Genomic DNA, 24,479 nt, shown 5'->3' with positions numbered 1-24,479 from the left:
GTGGTGCTGAGGATCGAACACAGTGCCTTGTGCATGCTAGGTGAGCACTCTACCGTTAGCCACAACCCCAGCCCTTTAAGACTTCTTTAATATGAACTTTATTTTGTTGTGCTGGGGATTGAACCCAGAGCTTTGTGCATGTTAGGCAAGTGCTCCATCATTGAACTACATCCCCACAAATTTCTTGATTTATGTATTGGTTTTGTTTTCATAGCTAAATGATGAGTCCTCGAGCACAGGGATTTATGTTTTTAAATTTATATTAATTTTTAAAAATTGCTTTATATTAAAAATTTCCACAATGTTGTTGTCAACATTCATGTGCAAACTTTTGAGTAATTTTTGTTTTCATTTCTTATTCTTTTGTCTTTCTCTCTTTTTTAGGGGGTACTTTACCACTGAGCTACATCTCTAGCCCTTTAAAAATTTTTTTAAAAAAATTTTGAGACAGGATCTCTCTAAGATGCTTAGGACTTTTCAAAGTCACTGAGTCTGGTCTCAAACTTGCAATCCTCCTGTCTTCAGCCTCCCAACTCACTGGGAGGTGTACTACCATATTTGATTACTTTTTTGATATGGTCAACCTACCATTTTAATTTGGATTTCCCCAATAACCTAATCTAAATAAACTTTTAATTTACATTTCTTCAATTCACAGCCTGTATTTTCCATGCATAGCCATACTAAGTTTTGAAGTCTTTGAAAATCATGACCTCCTTACCACAGAGGCCTTCATGATTTCCCAGACCAGGCTCAGCCTATATGAGGTGTATAGAATAAAAACTTATTGTTGGGCCTCCCAGCTACCTGGGAGGCTGAGGCAAGAGGATTTTGAGTTCAAAGCCAGCCTCAGCAAAAGCAAGGTGCTAAGCAACTCAGTGAGACCCTGTCTCAAAATAAAATACAAAATAGGGTTGGGGATGTGGCTCAGTGGGCAAGTGCCCCTCAGTTATTCAATTACAGGTACCAAAAAAAAAAAAAAAAGAAAAAAAAAAGATAGGGTCTCCCTAAGTTGTCCAGGCTGGCTTTAAATTTGTGATCCTCCTGCCTCAGCCTCCTGAGTCTCTGGGATTACAGAGTGAGCCACTTCACCCGGCTCTTCATTCCAGTTTAGTATGTGTGCTGCCAAGGTGAGAATGAGAATGCCTTAGGTCTTCAGAAAACAAGATAACCATATCTGAATGCTCCAAAGATTTGTGGGTTATATTACTGTGAACTAAGGAGACAAACAGCTTTTGAGCTCAGGGAAGAATTGAGCTGTTAAGTGCTGAGCTAAAAGAAAAGAAAATTAACTTGTCAAATCCTTCCTTTCAGATGGTATAGATTCTTGCATGACCTGTTATTTACCATTAGTGCTGAGGGTCCATTTTCTTGCTTCACTTTGAGTTCCAATTTCTGGGTCTAGAGATAAACATGAATTACTATGGTGTTCACAACACTGCATGATGGTTGAGGGACATTTCGTAGTATTAAATAATTTATATTCTTTTCTTTTCTTTCTTACTTTTTTCTTTTGGTACTGGGTATTGAACCCAGAGGCACTTTACTATATCCCTAGTCCTTTATTTATTTTTATTTATAGATAGGTTCTTCCTAAGTTGTTTAGGGCCTTGCTAAGTTGCTGAAGCTGGTCTCAAACTCCTGATCCTCCTGTCTCTGTCTCCTGAGTCATTGGGATTACAGGTGTGCACCACTGCATCCAGCTTCTTATTCTTCTTTTGCTTTAAATTGTCAAAAATATTTAATGAGCCAGGCCCACTGGCCCAGTGGCTTAAAAGTTTAAGGCAGGAGGATCGCAAGTTCAAAAGCAGCCTCAGCAACTTAGTGAGGCACTAACTAACTCAGTGAGACTCTCTCTTTAAATAAAATATAAAAAGGGCTGGGATATGGCTCAGTGGTTAAGCACCTCTGGCTTTAATCCCCAGTACCAAAACAAAACACCTGCCTACCCCCACCATCAAATTTAATGAAATGTTCAGTTCTTGGATAAGAACTTTTGTCTCTTCTAAAAGAAAAAATACCAATGGCCATGTTTTTAACAACCTAGGTACATAATCAAGGAACTCTAGTCCGTCTTTACTCTCTCCTTTTCCCATTCTCTCTGCTTATGAGTATTTTGATTTACTTCCCACCTTGGGTAGTGAGGTGTAAGAGAGTTGAACCAAGTCCTTTGGTGGGTGTAGGGGATGTGTAAGGAAAGCTGCTGGAGCTTTTCTCTGTCATTTAAAGACCAGGTTTCTTTCTTTCTTTCTTTCTTTTTTTGTAAAAGCTAGGTCTGCTAGCAAGTTTGTTGCACCAAAATTGCTATCTCTGTTTTCTGTGGTGAAAACTTGTGAAAACCTCTGTCTAGTCTAAGAAAATGGAAAAAAAAAAAAAAAAAAGTACCTGCCTGCCATGTAACCACTCACTGTTATATAAATCCGCCCCCCCCCCCGCCGAACCCCCGCCTAGCACCCCCACTGGGTATTAAGTTCAAAGAATAACCCAGACTCTGAGGTCCAGAGATTTTTAGTCATTAGCCCCTCCGGACTGTGGCAACTAAAATAAAACTGCTTCCTGAAAATTCCTTGGGTGTCCAGCCTCACCTGTCCTACATCACCATCCTGCCCTGAGACCTTGAGGCTCAGGCCAGCATTTTGAGCCATTCTCTTCAGAAGCACCCAGGGGCCACTGGGCTGGAATATGTGCTCCTAGAGCTTGGATTGAGAGCAGTTCCCTCTCAAGGGCCTTCCTTCCCACTAGAGGGGTTGGAGAACTATCCTTTATAAAGTTGGAAGAAGTGGTGAGGCTGGATAGCAACAGAGTTCTCTCTTCATTCTTCTTCCAGGTTACTCTGTGGATCATTAGAGACCCAGCTTCCCCAAACTCAAAGAAGGGCAAAAAGCTGAGCCTAGAAGCCGGAGGTGGGGGGTAAGAAATGCAGATAAAGGACAGGTATGGATGAGAGGTTAATCAGGAAAACCTGGAGCTAGAGCTAAGAACTAAGTGCACCAAAACAGGCTTTTCCCTTGACTGTCCCCTGAATCACAATGAAGCAGCCAAGTGCCACAGGTTCTTGGGGTAGGTAGCATGGTGAAATCAAAGAATCTCTGAATTTGGGGGGTCTTGACCTGCATTTTAATTCTGGAGCTGCCCCTTAAGAACCATGTCATCTTGGGCAAATGACTCCTTATAACTATTAGCACAGATTTTGGATTCAGAAAGACTCTGGTCCTAATACCTGCATAACCTTGGAGCACCTTGAAGTTACTTAACTGTGGAGTCTTAGTAAAAAGGGCAATAACATCTCAGAGCTGTATTATTTTCTGTTTCCAAGAACAAAATACCACAGACTGGATGAGTTCTAAAGAAAGGAGGTTTATTTTGACTCAAGGTTCTGGAGTTCAAGACTGAGTGCGACAAGGGAGGGTATGAGTTAGTTGGCTCTCTGCTGAGGACCTTCTTGTTGGCAGAATACAGAGATGGAGCCCTACAAAGGCATTTTTCCATACCTTCTGGTCTCTTTCTTTTTAAATGAGGTGCCATGTGATATTTCGATACATATGTACACGTGCAATGTTTAAATCAGGATAAACATATTTATCTCCTCAAATCCCAAAAAGCCACCAGTAAAACAATCATGGGGCTCCACTCTGATGACTTACATCCTAATCACCTTCTAAGGTCCCCACCTTTAAAGACCAGAGTCTGATTAATTTTCCACTCTCTTAATACCATTCGCATGTGACTTTGGGGATTAAGTTTCCAACACATGAAGTATGGGGCAATTCCTACAGCAGTGGTTGTGAGGATTAAACAAAAGAAGCCATGGGAAGTAGATTCCCTTGGTGACTTGGGATCATGGGGGAACAGTGAGCTTGGAGCCAGGCCATGTTGGTTTGAGCTGATTGCCCCCAGCTCGATGTGTAACCACTCTGAAGATCAATTTGTCCCCTGTGAGAGGGGTAGCATTACTTTCTTCCTGGGGTTCTTGTGGGGCTCTGCAGAGATAATTGAGGTCCATGGAACTACTTTGTACAGCTCTGCACAAATGTGAAGGATTATTTTTGTTCTTCAGTTTGCCCTCTAACAAAGGCTGAATAAGTACTGAATTGGCCAAAAAAGGGAGGGCTAGGGAAGGAATGTGAATCTTAGCAGGAGCAGCAAAAAAGCCAGAATAATCCCCACTTGTGTTTCTAACACTGACAATTAAGACCAAGCTCCAAGGAGCAGCTTACATCCACGGAAGGGAGGTAAGGAGTTGGGGATGGGGGGCACTCAGCAGGGTTACGAGGAGAGGGCAAAGGAACCCATTGCAATCAAACCCCAGGAAAAGCAAGGAAGGTCCTTGCCTGGTGAGGGAAAAAGAGAGGGAGTCTCTCAAGTCCCAGTTCTCTGTGTCTCCCTCTGACCCTGACTCCCTTGTGATCCACAAAGCACAGCTCCTGGACTTGAGCCAAGAAATGCTCTTTCCAATGCCCCCCACCTGGCAGCTACTGAGCAGATTCAAATATGCTCAGGAATGGAGTCCAGAAAAAAAAAAAAGACAGGAGCTTTGCTGTCACCTAATGGAGACTATCTTGTGCCTCTTTGTACCCCACTGGCCCAGGGCAGAGCCCCTCAAACCAGTCTCCCCCTCCTCCTCCTTCCTCATGCCCTCCACTTCCCCTTGATCAGTCTGAACCAGACCAGGCCAGGGCCAAGGTCTGCTGGTGCTAAGATCCACTGAGAGGCTGGGTCATGAGTGCCCTTCCCTGGGAAGCTTAGCCCATAGATGTGCCAGGGAAATGTTTCTACAGATTAGTGCCTCCTGGGGTGGGACAGCAGCAGCAGGTGGCAAGAACAGGGCAGGGGAGGGAGCAAAGCCCAGAGAGCCCTTGGGAGGAGCCTAAGGACAGAAGCTTTCTTCTCCAGGGCCCAGCCTTCAGAGACAGGAGGTGTGGGGTCCCCCAGACTCCTCACCTCAGGTTTACCCCTCAGTGTTCAGTTGGTGCTGCACGGATCTTTTTATTTGATCATTGGTGGCAATTATGGTAGCATCAGTTTGACTAAGTCCTGTTCCAGATGTAGAATAAATCGGAGAATAGAGGGAGAGATGCAGAGGCAAAAGAGGAGAGACGAAGAGGCAGCTTGTGAGTTCGAGAAGAGAGGGAATGACAGGGGAAAGGAGGTTCTGGCAAGAAGAGATACATCATGAGCTTTGGAGAAGGCAGTCCAGCAAAAGTACCCTAGATTTTCACCTCTATCAGGTAAAACCGGGTGGAGATTTTTCAAACTGGTATTTGTTAAGTCAGGCCTGGAGGAAGAGCAGTCAAATAACCAGCAGAAATCAGAGGGGTCCCGTCCCTTCCAAGATAGGAGGGACAAGAAGGCAGTAAATGCCAGTCAGCTTATGGATGCAAATGTTGGGAGGAAAAGAGAAGCCAGATTTCTGCTGACCTTCCCTTACTCCTGGCCTTGTCTTCAGTGAGTTGTGGTGAAGAATGGGTGAGATGAGCCATGTATTACAATGTGGTTTTGACCACAACTCTCATTAACCTTGGCTTTGTCTAGGCCCTTAGTTTTGTGTGGGCCCCATGTAAGGCACCCCTACCCCTGCTGGCTCCTCGACTTCACAGTTCATGCAGGTGAGGAACGGGCTTCCTGTCAGTGTCAGAATTCTGGATCAACTCAAAGATGAATTTCACCTGAGTCTGGTAGCCTTGGACAGAGATTTTCTCATTGATTCCATGGATGCTGAGGGAAAGACAGATGCATTGTGAGAGAAGGGAAGAGCCCAGTACCGTAGCACAGGTGGCATTATATAGCACTGTCCCCACCTGTCTCCCCTTCCCCTGATACTGCCGGCCTTTGGCCCTTGGGGATGGAGAAGCCATTTGTGAGGTTTCATTTGACCAGTTGGTCATCTCCCAAGGGGGCAGATAATGAACCAAATCCTGGGAGTTTAAATCTTTTTCTGCTCTGAGGTCTATTCAGTAGCTTCCCTTTCAGGGGAACTGTCTTTCTAATTCTTTTTCTTTTAGAACAGAGTCCCCAGCTAGACTTTTCTCCGAGCCTACCCCCCACCCCCATCCTTCAGCTTACTAAGGATAAGGAAGTGTATGGAGGGCAACACCCAGGGCACCTGTTGGGTTCTCTGCTTCACCTATGAACCTTGCTCTCAGATTGCATGCCCACCAACCTGCCTCCCACCAATACAACCCAACAAATGACAAAGTACACTTGTAACCTCAAAGATGGCCGAAAAGAGAGTAGCTCTCAGCCCTCCCTGCTTGGTTTAAAAAACAAAAACATAAAAGCTACTCTTAAGTTCATACTTAAATACTTTCACTCCATTTCTAGGTGATGTATGGTGGGGAAATTTGATCTAGATGTGATAAGTAGCAGAGCTCAGTGGAAATTATCCTCCCACACCCCAAGGTTCAGAATTTGCTGAAGAACCCACAAAATAGCAGATCATACATGCCTACAGTTGACCTCATGTGTGTTTGCTTTCTCAGAGAAATACTATGGAAATTAAAGATAGGAACACTAGTTTTTGTAGGTAGAGAAAATGAGGTCCAGGAGATTAACATACTCTCAAAGGGAGGAAGAGTACCCAAAGATCCCAATTCCACCAGGTTCTTGCCAATCACCTGATTATCTCCATTCTATTTAAAAAAAATTTTTTTATAGTTGTAGCTGGACAGAATGCCTTTATTTTATTTGTTTATTTTTATGTGGTGCTGAGGATCAAACCTAGTGCCTCACACATGCTAGGCAAGCGCTCTGCCACTGAGCTACAGCCTCAGCCCTCCATTCTTTTAATTTTATTTTGTGGCACTAGGTATTGAACCCTGGGCATTTTATCACTGAGCTTAACTTTTAAGATGGGGTCTTGCTAAGTTGCTGAGGCTGGTCTTGAACTTGTGACCTTCTTGACTCAGCCTCCTGAATCACTGGGATTACAGGCATGTGTCACTTTGTCTGTCTCTCCATCCTTTGAAAAGAGGGGCAATTCCTACAAATTCTGGGCAGTGGCAAGATGAACAATGAGGGCAGTTGGCCTCTAAGATGTCTCCATTTTAATTTGCTATACCCTGGCTTCCTCCATTCTGTGGTCTGTCTGCTTGGGAAGGTACAGGTTACATGTGTCTCCTGTGTCCCCACTGTAGCTCAAACCTGTTCCACTCACCTTCTGAAGTCCTGAGGCTGAAGGTAGACAGGGTTGAACAGATAGATGCCAGTGGTGAGGTTGGTGTAGTGTCGGCTGTCTGTGTTGCCAATACAAGTACCTAGAAAGGGAAGAAGAAGAGGGCTTTCCATGAGAAACCAAGCCAGAAAGTGGCAACAGGTGGGCTGGCTAGAAAATTAGGACCCCTTGGTCACTACAGAACAATGGCTAGGCTCACTTATGAGCTATGCCTATGTTTGTTTTGTCCTGCAAGCTGCCCTTTTTCAAATCATCAGGAAGCATCATTTCAGCCAGGAACTAGGCATTGGTGAGATACCCTTAGAATGGTCTGAAGCTAAATGCCCTCTTTCCTTGATGACCAGGGAGGCTAATATCTTTATCTCATACCCACAGCCATGGTCATTTGCTACTTTAGAAACCATAAATGTAGCTAGGCATGGTGGCACACACCTGTAATTCTAGCAACTTGGGAGGCTGAGGCAGAGAATTGCTAGTTCAAGGGCAACCTCAGCAATTTAGTGAGTCCTTAATAACTTAGAGTTACCCTGTCTCAAAATAAAAAATAAAAAGGGCTGGGGATGTGGCTCATTGGTGAAGCATCCCTGGATTCAGTTCCCAGTACAAAAAAGAAACCATAAATCTTCTTTATCACCTGGTCTATATTCTGTATCCTAGGTCAGAAATTAACACCCTTTGGGGAATTGTACTGCTATGAAATCCAGTCCTCTCTAAGTGGGACATGATTTCCTGTCATTCTCATCCTCTGGGTGATGATTCTGCTTTAGAGTCAAACCTCAGGTTTGGAAAGTTCCAGAATGTTCTCTTCTCAGTCTCCTACTTTTCTGAGGGCAGAGGAGTAGGTCACATCAAGGACTGGGATTTATCCCTGAAAGGCACCTTCTTTGGGAAAAGACACCCTGGAGCATCAATTCAAGTGCAGTGGGGTGATTTGAAATGGTAATTTGTATTTTGTTCTAATTTCTTCTTCTGGTTTCAAATGTAGCTTCATGTGTGGGAGTTTCTGCCAGATGATTTCTGCCCATCTGTTTTCCTATAACAGCTTCACCACTGTGATGAAATGACTGAAAATGTCCCAAAAGGTAAAAAAGTAGGATTCGGGAGCCTTTGAAGGTCAAGAGGGCAGACCATGTGAGGCTGTGAGGGCCAGGGCTCCTAAATGTTAGGAGAAATCTATAATTAAACCCAGATGGAGGGAAAGTGGACAGAGGCCTTTACACCAGAACATCTCTTCCTACACTGTAGACAAGAGATTCTTACACTGGTCAGTCGCCACTCATATCAGAATCCCCTGGGAGTATTTGTCAAAAAGGCAGGTTCCAGAGTCCTATCCAGATCTGGCTAACTGGAATCTCCAAGAGTGGGTTCAGATGGTCTGCATTTTTAAGATGTTCTCTAGGTGATCCTCTTCCACTCTCATTTTGGAGAACCACTGTCATAGATAGATTTGGATGATATGCTAGAAGTCTGGGGGCTGGGGATGGTCCCAGAGGTTTCTCTGGGCTGATGACTGAACCCTGCTGCTGGGCTGTTATCCTAAAGTGAATTGGAATCAGAATCTGGGGGAATCTTGCTCCTCTGTGGCTTCTCCAGAGGGGGAGAATTTTCAGCCAATCCTCCTTTCTCTGTCAGAGGGGCACAGGTCTTTGCTAGACTAGGTTAAGTAAGGACCCAGGCTTGACTGATTTAGTTTATTGTTTCTGCTCCTTTCCTGTTTGCTTTCTCACTTCCACCCCAAAGGGAAAATACAGTTCCAGTCCCATCAGGAGGGGAAGCAGCCAGCTGTTTCCAGGATGAACAGCTGGGGTGGGGGTGGGGCAGTGGACATTGGATAGGAAACAGTTCCAGCCCCCGCCTCTCTCCAACCACAGCTGATGAAGTCATTACCTGGAGTAACAATATTGACTTCTGGGAAGACAGACTGTATGGTCTGGTGGAGCATCTGGTAGCCCAAGGCCTGGTCATCAATGGGGCTGATGGGTAGGGGGTCAAAGGCTCTCAAAATGTGGAACTGGACTCGGTCATCAGCCACAATGTTCTTGATGAGTTCCAGGACCTCCATGGTGGAAACAAAGAGGGTTAGATTTGTTACTGAACTGCAAGTACCATATGAATTTAAATGGTCATGATTTCTCTCCAGCAGAGCCCTGGGGTTTACAGAAAAGACACTTTTTTTTTTTTTGTTATTGGTACTGGGGATTTAACCCAGGAGTGCTCTACCACTGAGCTACATCCCCAGCTCTTTTTATTTTGAACATGTCTCCATAAGTTGCCTACACCAGCTTTGAACTTGTGATCATCCTGTCTCAGCCTCCTGAGTCACTGGGACCTCAATTTCAACTGACTGGCAGTAGGTGATGTAAGAGCTGGCCCTTTCTGAAAAGCAATCTATAGCATGGTAGATTTTGGCTAAATATTTGGGAGGCTTGTCTAATAGCTGTGAGTCAGCGGGGAAATTCTGTGAATTTCCCCTTAGGTCATGAGCCACAGACTGGGTGAAAGTGTAAAAGAGTCTTTAGAATAGGAATCTCAACAGCAAAGAGGATGATCCTGCTTCAACTAGAGTTCTAGGTGACGAAAGGCCATACATTTTTCCTTCCCCTCTCTGGGCATCCCTGCTTCCTGTTTGTAACCAACTGCATTGCAGCCAGGAAGGTGAGCTCAACACAGATAAAAGCTAGGAGTTGGGATGCTTGTATTCAAGTCTTCTTTCTTTGCCTCCTTTCCTCAGGAAGGAACCTGAAGAAACTCCTGAAAATTCAGCCTGAAATGACTAGAAGCAACCAGCAAAATCCCTGATCCCAGGAAGGATACAGACCAGACCCTGATTCTCCTAGTGGCCTCAGTTCTACTCGTTGAGGGCCATTCAGAATAGACCTCCCTTTCCACGTGGAACCCGTTAAACTTCTGAAGACTCCTGCTCCTTACAGAGAAGTGTTGGAGCTGATCAACATCTGGAACATGGGAGATACCAGTGGAAGATGGAGAAGGAGGACTCTTGGGGCTGCCTGTGTTCCCACCAGGTCTACTCGAAGCTCTGTGCATGCAGCTTTAGGCCATGTTCCTGACCCATAAAGCTGGGGCACTAGGGTCATGGCAGTGACCATGATGAATGGGCTCTGTGAGCTTTGATGGATGGAAGATTTCCATTCCTCAGTGGGCAGGTGGGCAGGGTGGGCCTGGGGATCCCAGGGGTTTCATCAGATAGGCTGGGAAGGAAGGCCTCTGTGGTGGGGAAGAGAGGAGGGAGGAGTGCCATGACCTAGAGAGATGAAAGCCTGCTGGGTGGAAAACAGCCCTTGCAAAGGGCATGGAATTGGAATGAGGCTGGAAAAAAACTGGTGGAAAGAAGCTCAATGAGGGGAATGCAGTGATTTCCTGGCCCTATGAGCCCCTAGGGAATGGACAATGGTTGGCACCTGATAAAAAGCGGCATAGTCAGGGCTCACCCCTCACCCAGTGCTAGAGGACTCGGGGCAGGCCACTGACCCACTCCCCAATCTACAATGAGGAGTGTGCTTCCCTCCCTGTGTGAGGACAGATGAAATCCCCAAGGGGAATAATTTAGGAGAAAGGATCACAGAATGTCCCCTCTTAATGTGTATCAGGGACCCGTCCCTAACTCATCTGATAATTGTTGGTTGTCTTTTAGATTAATTTGTTGTTGTTGTTGTTTTGCAGTGCTGGGGATCAAACCCAGAGCCTCACGCATGTTAGGCAAGTGCCTACCACTGAGCTACACCCCCATCCCATTTTTGGTTCATTTTTGAAGGGTCAGATTAACCTTTTGAATTCTTTTTGGCTCAACCAGAAAGCTGGCATTTCTTACAGATATCAAACATTTTGTGTAACTTCTGCTCACCCTGAAGTTTTCAGCTCAGATGTCACTCTCTCAGGGAAGACTTGTCTGACCCCACAGAAGGTCTGGTTCCTGGAATATTTTCCAATAGCACAAGATTCCTTTGTCCTGACACTCATCGCTGCCTAGGAGGTTCCAATTATGTTAATAACACTGCAGTTTGTACCTCTGGTTCATGTCTCTCTCCAGACCTGCAGTATTTATAATTGCCTATTACTATGTTATATACATCTTAAACTTCAAAGCTGTTGTATTTCTCATTGAACTTGCTCTTCTTCCTGAGTTTACAATCTTGATCAAAGGAATGAGTGCCTGCTCAACTACCCAGGTTAAAGACTTTGCCTTTCAGTACACATCCATATATACATCCTATCCCGTTGGACCTTTCTCTCTTGAAGTGAATGCTCCTTCTTTTACCCTGTGACCTTGGCCTCAAGACATTGCAGAAGCTTCTTTCTCTACTTCAGCATTTCCTCTGCATTGCCACCAGCATTATCTCCCTCACAGCAAATCTATCCTGGTGCTTTCTGAAGATTTCTGAAAGTTCCCTCCTGTCCACAGATTAGAGTTCAAGTCCTCAGCATGGCACACAAGGCTCCACCTCCAAGCTACAAATCCATCTTCTACCAATCTTTTATCTCCTACTACTCTCCCCCAGTTTATCCTCTTTAGTAACAACGAATGTCTTACTTCTAGAAAAGTCCTGGTGATCCTTTAAGGCCCCTACTCAAATTTCTAGAGGTCAGAAAAGATTTTTGTTGACCCTCCACAGTAGCATCAGTCTCCCTTGCAACGGTCCTATGGTAATTTGTTCAACCCTAATTGTTATAATCATAGTGTTGAGCTGTGGTTAGAACATTCTGGAACTGAACTGCTAGATGTGCACTTGTTGACTATACTGCTTAGCTGCTGCATTGCTCTGTGTCTCAGTTCTCACCAGGCTAATGAGGATATTGCAGTTGCCACTTCACAGGGTGGCCATGAGGACCTGATGAGTGTGCACATGCATGTATAGCTCAGGAGGGTACCTGACGCAGAGCAAGCCCACTATATATATTTGCTACAATGCTCTAAATTATTGTACTTGTCTCCTACCCCCAGACTCCAAGTTCCCCAAACTAGAGGTCTCCTATCCTACCCAAGTAGCAATAGGATGCCTTTAGAACTTGTAGATTGAACAAAGGAGAGAATGGCTCTGCCCTATGTTGTAGCTTAACCCACATCCTAAGGGTCCCACCTCCTTGTTGTCTAGAACATATGACACATACCTCCACAACTGTCTGTGCAGGGTGAATCCGGATGTTGACTGTGGCTTTGGCCACTGGGGGGATGACGTTCACCTAAGGAGAGAACCACAAACCATGGCCTGAGCCAACCTCAAGTTTTCTACAACTCATCCCCGCCCAGGAAATACCAATTACCACCGGCAGGGGCAGAGGAAGCGAATTTGATATAAAGATCCTGGGTTTAATTTTCTTAGTCTACCTTTGTCTTCTCTGGGTCCTTGACATGGGGTTATATTCAGGCCAGATCTTTATGCTTCTTGATCCTGGAGGGAGTCACAGCTGCCCAGAAAGGATTGTTTTCTCTGTGATGTCCCTGAGTCGTACCATTGGGAACCTTCTGTGAGCACTTTCTCAGGGCAACCTGGACATTTCTGTTAATGTTAGTGCTTCCTAATGGGCCTCGGTTATAGTATGTTTGAACCCTATGGGGATTATGATAGGGGTAGGACTTTCTTGTGTCCATTTGTGAAATATGACTCTATTCTTTGTTCAAAGAGGAAGAACCCAGGACTAATGGAAGAAGGCATATTTTGGAGGGATTATTTTTTCCTGGAAGGCTGAGAGAGAACAGATTCTCTGACTGTATATCATTTTTTAAATAAGTATGCATAAAAACACATGGCTAGGGACAGATTAGGTGTTATAAATTGGCCTTGTGAGCCAGGCAGGTTGGCGCAGACCTATAATCCCAACAACTCAGGAGGCTGAGGCAAGAGGATTATGAGTTTGAGGACAGCCTGTGCAATTTAGTGAGACCCTGTCTCAAAATAAAAAATAAAAGGGCTGGGGATATAGCTCAGTAGTAGAGCACCCCTTAGTTCAATCCTCAGTACTTAAAAAAAATATTAGCCATCCATCACAAATTGGCTGTGTTATTTTTAATAACTATAACCTCTTTGTGCCTGTTTTCTTAACTGGAGAGTGGGACAGTAATACTCCTACGGCTCTTAGAAGGATCAAATGGAGTAACGAATGTGAAAGAGTGGGGGACGAAAACACCATTCAAATGCAAGGATACAGTACTGTTATTCTGGTGAACACTACAGGCAGCTGGTACAGATGGCTTGAATCAGGTGACACACTGAACTCACCAGTCAGCTATGCCAGGACTTAATTCTGAAACACCATTCACTTATATTCAATTTGAGCTCCAGATTACAAGAACTTCTGGAGGTCACATTGTATTCTTGGGGAATGGTGTCCCCAGAAGTTGTGATGGTGGCACTGATAGTTATAGGAGTAGTCTGACTTCCTTCAAGATTTCAGAAAGGGAGCCAGGAGTAGTGGTGCATGCCAGCAATCCCAGAAATTTGGGAGGCTGAGGCAGGATGATCATAAGTTCAAAGCCAGCCTCATCCACTTAGTAAGGCCCTCAGTGACTCAGCAATTCCCTGTCTCAAGAGAGAAAAATCAAAAGGATGTAGCTCAGTGGTTAAGTGCCCCTGGGTTCAATCCCAAGTACAAAAAAAAAAAAAATTCAGAAAGGTCTATTTGTGTGGCTAGGCTTGGTTCTTTTAACAGAGCTCACTCTTTTTTTAAAAAAAAATATTTTTTTAGTTGTAGATGGACACAATATCTTTATTTTATTTATTTATTTTGATGCTGAGGATGGAACCCAGTGCCTCATAAATGCGAGGCAAGCGCTCTACCACTGAGCTACCCTAGTCCAAGAAGATGCCTCTTAATGGACCATCTGAATGGAAATAAGCCAATTAGCTGAAAAATAATTTTGGAATAAAAATTTATCAAAGCATTGAATCAACTAAAATTTATTTCTAGAAAAGTAAGCTTCACATAGAAATTACGAATCAAGCATGGTGACTCCTATCTGTAATCTCAGTAACTTGGGAGGCTGAGACAAGAGGATTGCAAGTTCAAGGCCAGTCTTGGCAATTAGTAAGACCCTGTCTTAAAAATATAAAAATAAAAAACCTCAATCAAAAACCACCAAAACCCAAGAACCAAAAAGCAAAATACCAAAACCAAAACAAACAAAGGGCTAGGGATATAGCTGTGACAGGGCACCCCTGAGTTCAATCCCTGGTATACTGCCTCCCCCACCAAAAAAGAAATAAATTATGTTTGTTAAGGTTGGCCAATATTTCATAGATTTTTGAGAAATGATAATATACCATGTTTTAAGTGTCATATATCTATCACACACATGATAGATTTTATAAATGGCGGTGAGTTTCTCTTTCAACTAAGAGTAACACCAAGAGAGAGTACATTGATTACTCATTATTAAGTGGTAAATCTTTCAAAATATAGGGAAGATTTAAAAAAGATCTTTGATGGTGGAATGCTTAGAAAACTTTAGTTGACATGTATAAAGTGCTAGGTAAATATAAAGCCTGTTGAATTACAGCTTAAGCACAGGTCAAAGGAGCCAATTCCCAAACAATCCTTCTTCACACTAGTGTAATATTTTTTTTTGGCATGGGGTAGACCCAAGAGGCAGCATTCCCACTAAAATATGCACACACACACACACACACACACACACACATCGCATTTTTGTGGTAAACCCAGAGGCATTCTACAACTGAGTTACATCCTCAACCTATTTTAGTTTTTGTTTTGAGATGGGTCTTTCTAAGTTGCTGAGGCTGGCCTTGAGCTTGTGATCCTCCTGCCTCAGCCTCCTGAGTTACTGGGTTTGGGGGCATGTGCCACTGCATCCTATTATACATATAGAATTTGGCCAACAATTTCAGAGGGTTTGTAGGCCTTGACCAGACCCCTTTCTCTTGAGGCTTACCCAACTGATGTCACAGGATAGTTCAGTAGTGGCCCTTCCTATTCAAACTGTAGTCAGAGAAGGAAGGGAAAGCCTTTAGACAAAGCTGCAGGATGGAGGCATGAATGGGCAATAAGGAGATGGTATATGGAAAAGCCAGGCCATGTTACCTTGACCCCTGCATTATACATGGTAAGTGCTGTGGTGGTCCTGATCAGCGCATTGGTCACATCATTTCTCTCCAATATCCTAAAACAAAAAGATTAAAGTCAGACATTAGGAAGAACTATCCAATGGGGAAAGAAAGTTCATTCACTTTTCCTGAACCTCAAAAATCTTTCAGGCTGAGAGAGACAACCCGTATGTGTATTAGATGTAGTGTCTGAGGCTGAGTTCATTAGTCAGGTTCAAGTGAATCAAGGGGAGGGGTAGGTTTGGGTGGGAGGTGCAGAGAAGGTAAGAATGCTTACCTGCTTACAAGGGGCCCAAACAACCACAGGTTTCTCAAGACTATATTGGTAGGAAAGGAAAACTGAAAGGGAAAGAATGAGGTTAGCAGGATCAGACAGCTCAGCACTGTAGAGTCACTGTTCCTGCAGCCTGGATCTTCCTACTTCCGACCTGCCTCAGGGCCCTCAGCAATCAGAAGAGCAGCCAACTCATTCTGCTAGAGACCCAGGCAATTTCTACCTGGCTAGGCTTAGCTGATTGGCCAAAGTAATTGCTCAGCACCCTCTAGGTTGAGTGGGAACCAAGTCCAAAAGGGGACCTGGGTGCATAAGGTCTCAGATATGCCCCAGCAGCCCCAAGAAACAAGCCAGATCCCTCATTTTGGCTCAGCCACTGGCTGTGGTTAGATGAGAATGGGCAGAGCACTGGTTAGCACTAGGGCCCTTTTATCACTCCAAAGGTGACTTCTCTGCCACCATTTTGGTCCTCTCCAGGACTGGGGAGGAGTGGTACTCTTTCCCCCACCTCGCTTGCCAGTTGCTGCAACATCGTCTTCAACATTCCACTTTTAAACATGTTTGGCATTGGCGTCTGCTCCAGTCTGGAAGAGAAACAGAGTTCTCAAGACTTAGCAAAGATCAAAGAGGAGGGAGACAGGCAGAAGTTTTACCCAGTCTGGTCAGGAGGTCTGCTATCCATGCCCACCCTCATCACCTCCACCACCCAACCATTCTGAAGTCAAGTACTCACATAACTACCTTCACTCCACCAGCAGGAGCTTTTCCTGTCCACCAAGTCCAAGTTAGAGTCCCTTCTTACCCACCTTGCCCTGTGCCCCTCTCTGACATCCTGTCTCATAGCACCTACCACACTGCGGCAGAATTGTCAGTCTCCTCTCCCAATTATGAGTTTCTTGAGGACACTGACTGTTTTATTCCTTACTGTACACTCTCCCCTGGCACAAAGCCTTGACCATGACAGGTATTCATTTTGTATTTTTTTATATGTATTTTTTAGTTTTTGGTGGACACAACATCTTTATTTTTATGTGGTGCTGAGCATCGAACCCAGCGCCCCGCGCATGCCAGGCGAGCGCGCTACCGCTTGAGCCACATCCCCAGCCCCTCATTTTGTATTTGAATGCAGGTAGTTCTCTTTCCCACTTTGCTAAGAAATCCCAGCCATAGGTGAGTGTTGTTATAGACCCTGTCATTCTCATCCATAGCTCGCCACCCTTTATTTACCTTTGTCCTCTTGCCAGGGGAGACAGAGAATTTAGCCAGCTCTACTAATCATTGTCGATCTATGATTTCAGACTGCTTAGCTGGACTCTGGACTACTGAGTTGCCAGCCTAGCTCTTATCTGCTGGTCCCTGCTTGCCACAGGGCTGCACTGATGGATCCTCTTCTGAACCCAGCCCTTGCCTGGGCGCGCATAGTTCGATCCCTCCTGTGGCCTACACCCTGGTTTCCTAGCCCATCTTCAGGGAAGGAACTTTAGGCTCCTCAAAGCCAAAGTGGGAAAAATGCCAGGTTTTTATTTCCAAGTCTCACATGGGTCCAGGTCCTGGAGCGGCTCACCTGCTGAGAGCGGCTCACCTGCTGAGAGCGGCTGAGAGGATGCCAATGCTTGTCTCCTTTGGGGGTGCTGAAGAGTGGCCTGGAGTCATGTTCACTTGCAGCATGAGGTCAATTGCACCCTTCTCTGAGATGGAAATCCTGTGGAAGGGGATCAGAGATGGTCCTTCTGATTTCTTTTCACCATGAATGAATCCACAGGCCCACAGGCCCATCTGTATGGTCTGATGGGCTAGGAGGAAGCTTTATACTGCTTTAAGAAATCTATGCGAGAGGCGCAAAGGAAGGGCAAGGGATATAGCTCAGTTGGTAGAGTGCTTGCCTCGAAAGCACAAGGCCCTGGGTTTAATCCCCAGCACCACAAAACAAACAAACAAACAAAACCAAGCTACCCACACATAAGAGGAGCAGAGGAAGGGGAAACCCAGGACAGGTTGGAGATAAGGGTGGTAAGGCAACAGGGGTTCCAGCATGGCTTATACATACCAGACTGGGGTCACCTCAAATAGGGTGCAAACTTCTTCCAAGGTGGGGGATGGGGTGCCTTACTCACATGGCAAAGGGCTTTTGGAGATTGGGAATGAATCCATCCAAGATGAAGCCACACTCGTCCACAATGAAGGCTAGCTGGACACCCCTGGCTTGTAGCAGTGCTGACATCTTTTGAGCCCCATTTGTTCCTGATACCTGCAGACATTGAACCCAGAGTCACAGTCTTTTTGGACCAGAAACAGACCTCCATAGATACAGGAGATGATTCTGTTTTACAGAATCCTGGAATGTAAGAGCTGGAGGTACCCAGCGCCCTTCATTTTCACAAATGAAGAAACTGGGACCCAGAGAGTGCAGTGATTTGTCCACAAACTGAGTGGTATTACTGGAAACAAAATATAGCCATTGATTTCCCTGTTCAGTTCTTTTTCTATTACACAAATGTTTCACAGGGTGCAGCTGATGGTCTACCTGCCTGCCTCAGATATTACACAGAGCTTGCTAAATATTCTATGGCATAAGGACCCAGGAACCTGAATTTTGGTCATGGTCCTTAGATAGTTGTGGCACATAGATACACAGAGAAGTTGGCAGGCCTATATGCCATATCACAAAGACCCTGGAAGAACACAATGGACTCAGGTGAAGCACCTGCCTCCCCCAACAGGGGCCCTAGAGATAGGTTTAGGGTGGGTTGCCTTTACCTCTTCATCATGGCCCAGAGTAATGAAGAAAGATCTTCGAGGCTTGTAGTTCCTGGTCAGTAGAAGTTCCAAGGCCTGAAGGATTGCCTAGGGTTCAGAAGTACCGTGGAAGAGGAGAAAGACTTATTATCTAAGCAGGGTATCAGGGACAGCTTCTTGCATCAGTGCTGGTAGAACTAGCATGTTATAGACTCTCTTTAAAGAACAAATATGCAGGTTTCAGGGGACTAGTTATGGGGAAGCAGACCTCTGCATAAAACCTTCACCACGTGGAGAAAAGTGCCAATTATCAGGACCCTGAAAGGGTCCTTCCTGGGAGATTATCTGCTCTAATCCCTATACACTTGAGAAGTCAAGGTCCACAGAAAGCAAGTGAGAGCCGGGCATTGTGGCACATGTCTGCGATCTCAGTGATTAGGAAGCTGAGTCAGGAGGATCATAAGCTTGAGACCAGCCTTTGCAACTTACAGAGACCCTGTCTCAGAATAAAAAATAAAAAAGGCTGGAATGTAGATCAGTAGTAGAGCTACTGGGTTTAGATCCTTAGTACCAAAAAAAAAAAATAATAATAAATAAATAAATAAATAAAATTTTTAAAGAAGGAAGTAACAACTGATGGCTGGAACCTACTTCTCCTGGAACCAGGAGTTTTTCTACCATCACCTTCTTCCTCTCAGAAGTCAGCCAAACATTCCATCCCCAGATTGATCTTTAGGGACCCCAAGGCAGAGAAAATAGCATTTCAGACCATCACAGAGTTCTTGTTGTCCAGTGTCCCCCGACCATGGATGAAGCCATCACGCTCGAGCCCTGAGAAGGGGGCCACCTCCCAGTCCTCTTCATGGGCAGGCACCACGTCAAAGTGAGCCATCAGCATGTAGGGCTGCAGCCTGGGCTCTGAGCCTTGGATAGTAAACAGGTGGCTGTAGTTTCCCACAACTTCATGCTGGATAAAGCTGGTGTTGAACACTGTAGGAAAGACTAGAAACCAAGGGATATAAAACAAGAGAGAAAGTCAGGTTTAACAGTTTCTTTTGGTCTTTCTATTATTTTGTGCTCTCTCTCTGTCACTTTTTAAAAATGTACATCCTCCTTTAAGAAATCTCTGGGATAAAGCTAGTCTGAATTTTGATCTGCCTGTTCAATCTCTGAATCTCCTCTTCCACATATTTTAGTGTACTATTATTATGTAATAACATGCAAAGACTCCACCATTAAAATGGTAAATATCTCCAGATCTGGCTCAGTCTGACTTTTAACATGTTACCACATATAGAAATCTCTGAAGTTGAGGATTTTGTTAAAATTTGAACATAGTAGTTCCCAGTATACAAATTACTCAGAGCTAAACATGAGCCCTACATTAAAAAATATTTGGAGTTACTTTTAAGAAAACAGCATTCCTACAGTTTGTGTTATATGGAGATAAAGATTACTGTGTTTGGCTCAAGGTCACACTTCTGTGTGCAGGTGTAGATGTCCCCAGGGTTAATTATTCAGATTATTGGTAGATCTTAACACAAGTGGCTTTAGAGAAAGAGTTTTCTCATGCGAGAAAGAGCTTTTCTCTCTTGTGGGCTTTGTTGGAAGAATCCACATATTCCTCTTCAGATACCTGGAAATAAAGTGGAAGAATGTGGCTTTAATGTGTCAAATAGATAAAATAGTTTACTGTCGTTGTATATTTATTTCCCTATTTTTATCAGCTGTTTGGTAGGGACTTCCAGCCTGGTCCTCCAGTTTGATGACTAAACCATTTGTCCCAGAGTGCTAGAGAAGCAGCTACCTCCTGCTCCTAGGCCACTTTAGAGGGATTGCTTTATAAAGGACTTAGGAGGGGGTCCTCCCAATTCTCCATAAGATTTTCACAGGCCAACAGGGGACTTCTAAGACTCCTTTCCTCCTCAGAGCCATTCTTCCTAGCTCTGTGATCCATGGGTGATGGGGATGAAGGGAGGAGGACTGAAGTGACAGCTTAAAGTTGTTGACTGTCTCGAGGCTTAGAAATGTGTTAGTAATGAGTCTGAGTAGGCCTCAATAGGTGGAGTACATGTATGGGGTATAGGTGTGTGAGGGCAGGTGGGGATGGGAGATACACAGGGCACAGTTTTGGACATTTGCACAGGTGGGAGGAATCGTTAGTTCTATGTTTTGATTATATAATATTTATTGAATGACACACATTTAAGGCAAACATTGAGAGAGTTCAAACTCCAATTGACAATTACATGGCTTAGTTCTTCAAAGGGAAAACCTATAATGCCTACTCTGCCTCCTTCTCCCTTTTATACCTCCCCTCGATGGGAAAACTCAAAAAAGACCTTTAGAAATTAGACTTTTTTCTCTAATTAGTGACAAAATATGCTTCTTTATCCCCCTATCACTCCTCACCCACAGTGTGCAGCTGACCTTTATGAATGTATTCTCCAAACTCAGCCAGGGCTGTGAAGTTTGACTCTTCATGGCTGAAAGACACTGTTGGAATCTGGATGGCACCTGTCAGAGTTAAACAGACAAAGAGGAAATATTACAGATGATATGGATTGGGCATTTTTGATAAAAAAAAAAACATTGAAAGCCCAAGCACTCTGAAAACCAAAAAAAATTTAAGTGTCAATAGTATACTCAAGGTGTTTTGGATTTTGGAGCATTTCAGATTTTGGATTTTCAGATTAGGGATGCTCAAGTGGTAAAGTCAATGCAAATATTCCAAAATCTGAAATACTCCAAAATCTGAAACACTTTTCTGGTCTCCTTTGGATAAAGGTTAGTCAACATATAACAGTCATTGTTTTTTCCCAAGTCCTCTGTGGGTAAGTTGTTTTGATTTTACTTTTATTTCTAACAGTACCAGGAATGGTTTACCACTGAGGAAAATCCCAGTTCTTATTTTAAGACAGAGTCTTACTAACTAAGGCCTCGAATCTGCAACCTTTCTGCCTCAGTCTCCTGAGTTGCTGGGATTACAGGCATGTGCCACCTCATCTGGTTTAAAAAGTTCTTTTGCATTCATTATCTTATTGCAGAGGGCAAAACAATTTTGGGGGCCATCATTATTTTCCCTAATTAGAAGATGAGGAAACAAGTTTAGCAAGGTTAAGTGAGCTGCCAGATGCCAGAGATTGCCCAGGAACAAAGAGCAGAACCAGAATTTAAAAGAAGGTCTTCTGAGTTTTTTTTAAACTAATATAATTCTTTAAGGAAAATAAAGGCAGTAGATTTTGAACTCTGATCCTGAGTAGAAAGTGATTACAAATTGCTTCCTAAGTAAGGCTTCACTCTGCCTATTAAATCATCACTCCCTCTGATAAATCTAGGTTTTATCAATCTCAAGTCTTTGCCCACTGTCCTGGGACCCTAAATCAATGAGGCTTGTATGCTTGGCTGTCCTGGGACCCTAAATCAATGAGGCTTGTATGCTTGGCTGAGTAGAGGGCAGATTGTTCCTCATGGACTGGCTCATCCAGAGTTTCACTGACCTTTCAACCAAGCCAACATTGGGGCACAAGATACCTGGGGAAATAAGGATTAAGATGCTCCTAAACAGGTTCTTCAGTCCTTAGTTTCATCTTCCCTATGCAGGTTTCAGTTCCTGACTTGTCATAAAGCTCATCCCTTTAAATCTTGAAGTCTTTAAAGACTGAAAGGATTCTATTGTCAAATATAAACACCACTGGGGTGGGGGGACACAATGAGTCATGACGACATTTGAGAACACTGCTCAGACACATTCACTTGGAGCAGCTTGGTCTCCAGGGGATGCCTCTGAGCGACAAATGGACTTCTATGTTCAATTTTGCTAAGGATCATCCCTATAACATTATAGCCTGCCACATAGATGGGAAATTCAAGGTTCAAAAACATTAAAACTGTCTACCCAAGAGCAGACTGAAGCTCAGAACTCAGGTGTTTTGCACTCTGCTGAGAGTTCTAAGCCACATTGCTATGAGGTTACTTCTCTAGGTTTATCTATCTATCTATCTATCTATCTATCTATCTATCTATCTATCTATCTATCTATTTTCTTCTGGGTTTGTGCTACTGGGGATTGAACCCAGTAGTGCTCAGCCTCTGAGCCACATTCTCAGACATTTTTTAAAATTTTGAGATAGGGTCTCACTAAATTGCTCAGGCCGGCCTGGAACTTGTGATTTTCCTGCTCCAGTCTCCTGGGTAGCTGGATTACAGGTGTGTACTACCCGTCAGGTCCTACCTTAGGCTCTTATGTAAACATTTGCTTTCTCCAGTGCAAAGAGACTCTGAGCAACTGCCTGCTGACTTTCAAAGGACTATTTATACTATGCTTAGGGAAAGCCCTCTCTACCTCCCAGGCCTATCACTCCAGCATGTGCACAATCCATCTCCAAACATAGCAGTTAGCATTTGTTCCCTGCATCTGCCTGCACATGTTTATGTAGGCAGTTTCTTTTAATCCACTACTTAATGAAAGGGAAAAGTCTGGAAAAGACTTCCTCCCCGTGGGAGGAAGGATCTCATTATCCACAGGATCTAGCACTCAACAGAAAGTTTCCTCTTTTCACCTGGAAAACAGAGATTTAAATGAATGAGTTGTCAGCATTGTTAGGTTCTTCCATTAGGAAAGGGAATTGGGTACATCCCACACCTCAGGAACATTCTATAACCCCGAGAACAATCTGGAACCCAGTGAATACTCCTGGATATTAGATGTTGACACCCAGTGACCATTCCTTGTTGTGGGACCATGGAGAAGGTCACTTGATCTATGCCTCAATTCCTCTTCTCTGAAGACAATACAGAGATCATTTAGTCTTATTTTAAGATACCACAAGGATTTAACAGATGTGAAATTTTCCAAAGGCTGAAAGTGCTGTTCAAACAAAAGCTGTCGGAACACTGGAGACTGTATGGGGTGGGAGGAGGACATGACAAGAGGAGCGAAGGTGGAGCCTCCCGGCGAGACAGGGAACACCGAAGTCACAGAAACCAGGTCAAGGGGAAGAGTGGCGAACCCCAGGTCAGGACATGGTGTGCTGGGACCCGGCTGGGTATGGGGAGGAGCTCCGACTTGAGCAGCGGCCCTTCTGCCGAGGGAAACGTGAGTCACGGGTTGACCGGAGAACCGCGGGACTCAAGTTGGTGAAGGGGACCCAGGTTCACCTTTCAGCGCCTCTTTCATAGCGACGAGCTCCTCTTCGCTGAACTCAGAAGGTATTCGCGACGCCCGGTGAAACTCCCTGCCCTTCAGGCCATTGGATCTGGAGACAATGGCAAAAACTAGCAGCAACACAGCCGCCAGGGCCACCACGCAAACATTACACCGTGCCATGCTTCTCTGGAGTCTCTGCTACCTGTCGCCCGCCGCCGAAGTTTGGACCTAAACGCCCAGATCTCCTGCCTGGTTCTGTCACTGCTCCAATTCTCGCTCTCTGAATTAGCTCCACCCCATTACCAGAGATGGCCAATCACCGCTTGGTTTGGGCTGCGGAACAACCAATCGACGCAAAGACTCCGCCCCAGTCCCCGCAAGGCCTTTTGGGGGTCGTGGTTTCTCGTCCAGTAGCAGGTGACTGAAGGGCGGAGGTGAGATAGGGCTCCAGATGAGGGTAAAGGTCTTGGTGGCGCTTGGCTTTTCTCTGAGATACTAGTTAATGCCTTGCTGTGTGACGGCAAATCCAAATTTTATTTTTTATTTTTTGGGGAGGAGGGTACTGGGGATTGAATTCTGAGGGGCTCGAGTACTAAACCACATCCCCAGCCCAACAAAATGTATTTTATTTGGGTCTCACTGTGTTGCTTAGCGCCTCGCCATTGCTGAGGCTAGCTTTAAACTCGCGATCCTCCTGTCTCAGCCTCCTGGGCCGCTGGGATTACAGGCCAGTGTCCCTGCGCCCGGCTGCAAATCCAAATTAAAGCGAGGAGAAAGCAAAGTAAGATGAACAAAGCTTACCAGACCGTACTATGGTGTTTGGCTTCTTCTGAAGTCATTCCCTATGTTCTGTGGGGGAGCTTTGCGGGTTCCGGACTTGATTTCATCTAAAATTGGAAGATAATTTCTCTGTTTATAGATAATGCTTTGAAATACCATTTAGGAGAGGAAGTGACCCACTTCTGCCATCCCAGCAACTCTGGAGGCAGAGGCAGGAGGACTGCAAGGTCAAGGCCAGCCTCAGCAATTAGCGAGGTCCTCAGCAACTTAGTGTGACAGTAAGGGGGGGGG

General features: G+C 44.7%; 1 protein-coding gene across 1 annotated transcript; it reads right to left on the bottom strand.

Moving 5' to 3' along the window:
* Positions 1 to 3,347: 3,347 nt before the first annotated feature.
* Pm20d1 (peptidase M20 domain containing 1) lies at positions 3,348 to 23,925 on the bottom strand. Its single transcript, XM_026387399.2, has 13 exons — positions 23,420 to 23,925; positions 20,690 to 20,776; positions 19,029 to 19,261; positions 18,281 to 18,367; positions 17,638 to 17,771; positions 17,106 to 17,225; positions 16,032 to 16,107; positions 15,527 to 15,588; positions 15,227 to 15,305; positions 12,299 to 12,370; positions 9,059 to 9,227; positions 7,154 to 7,253; positions 3,348 to 5,715 (listed from the first exon to the last, which is right to left on the bottom strand). Exons 1-13 carry the CDS (start codon positions 23,586 to 23,588, stop codon positions 5,592 to 5,594), a joined length of 1,512 nt encoding a protein of 503 aa, XP_026243184.2. The 5' UTR covers positions 23,589 to 23,925; the 3' UTR covers positions 3,348 to 5,591.
* Positions 23,926 to 24,479: the final 554 nt, after the last annotated feature.

This window comes from Urocitellus parryii, chromosome 9 (assembly GCF_045843805.1).
Source record: "Urocitellus parryii isolate mUroPar1 chromosome 9, mUroPar1.hap1, whole genome shotgun sequence".
Classification (NCBI taxonomy): Eukaryota; Metazoa; Chordata; class Mammalia; order Rodentia; family Sciuridae; genus Urocitellus; species Urocitellus parryii.
This window is presented reverse-complemented; position numbering and strand designations above follow the sequence as displayed.

What these genes read in the sequence shown, in the direction of transcription:
- Pm20d1 (XM_026387399.2), bottom strand. Translation starts at nt 23,588, where the DNA reads ATGGCACGGTGTAATGTTTGCGTGGTGGCCCTGGCGGCTGTGTTGCTG. An exon ending in CTCTGGGCCATGATGAAGAG is followed by an intron (nt 17,772 to 18,280) that starts GTAAAGGCAACC and finishes CAATGTCTGCAG; the next exon opens with GTATCAGGAACAAATGGGGC. An exon ending in TGTATAATGCAGGGGTCAAG is followed by an intron (nt 12,371 to 15,226) that starts GTAACATGGCCT and finishes TTCTCTCCTTAG; the next exon opens with GTGAACGTCATCCCCCCAGT.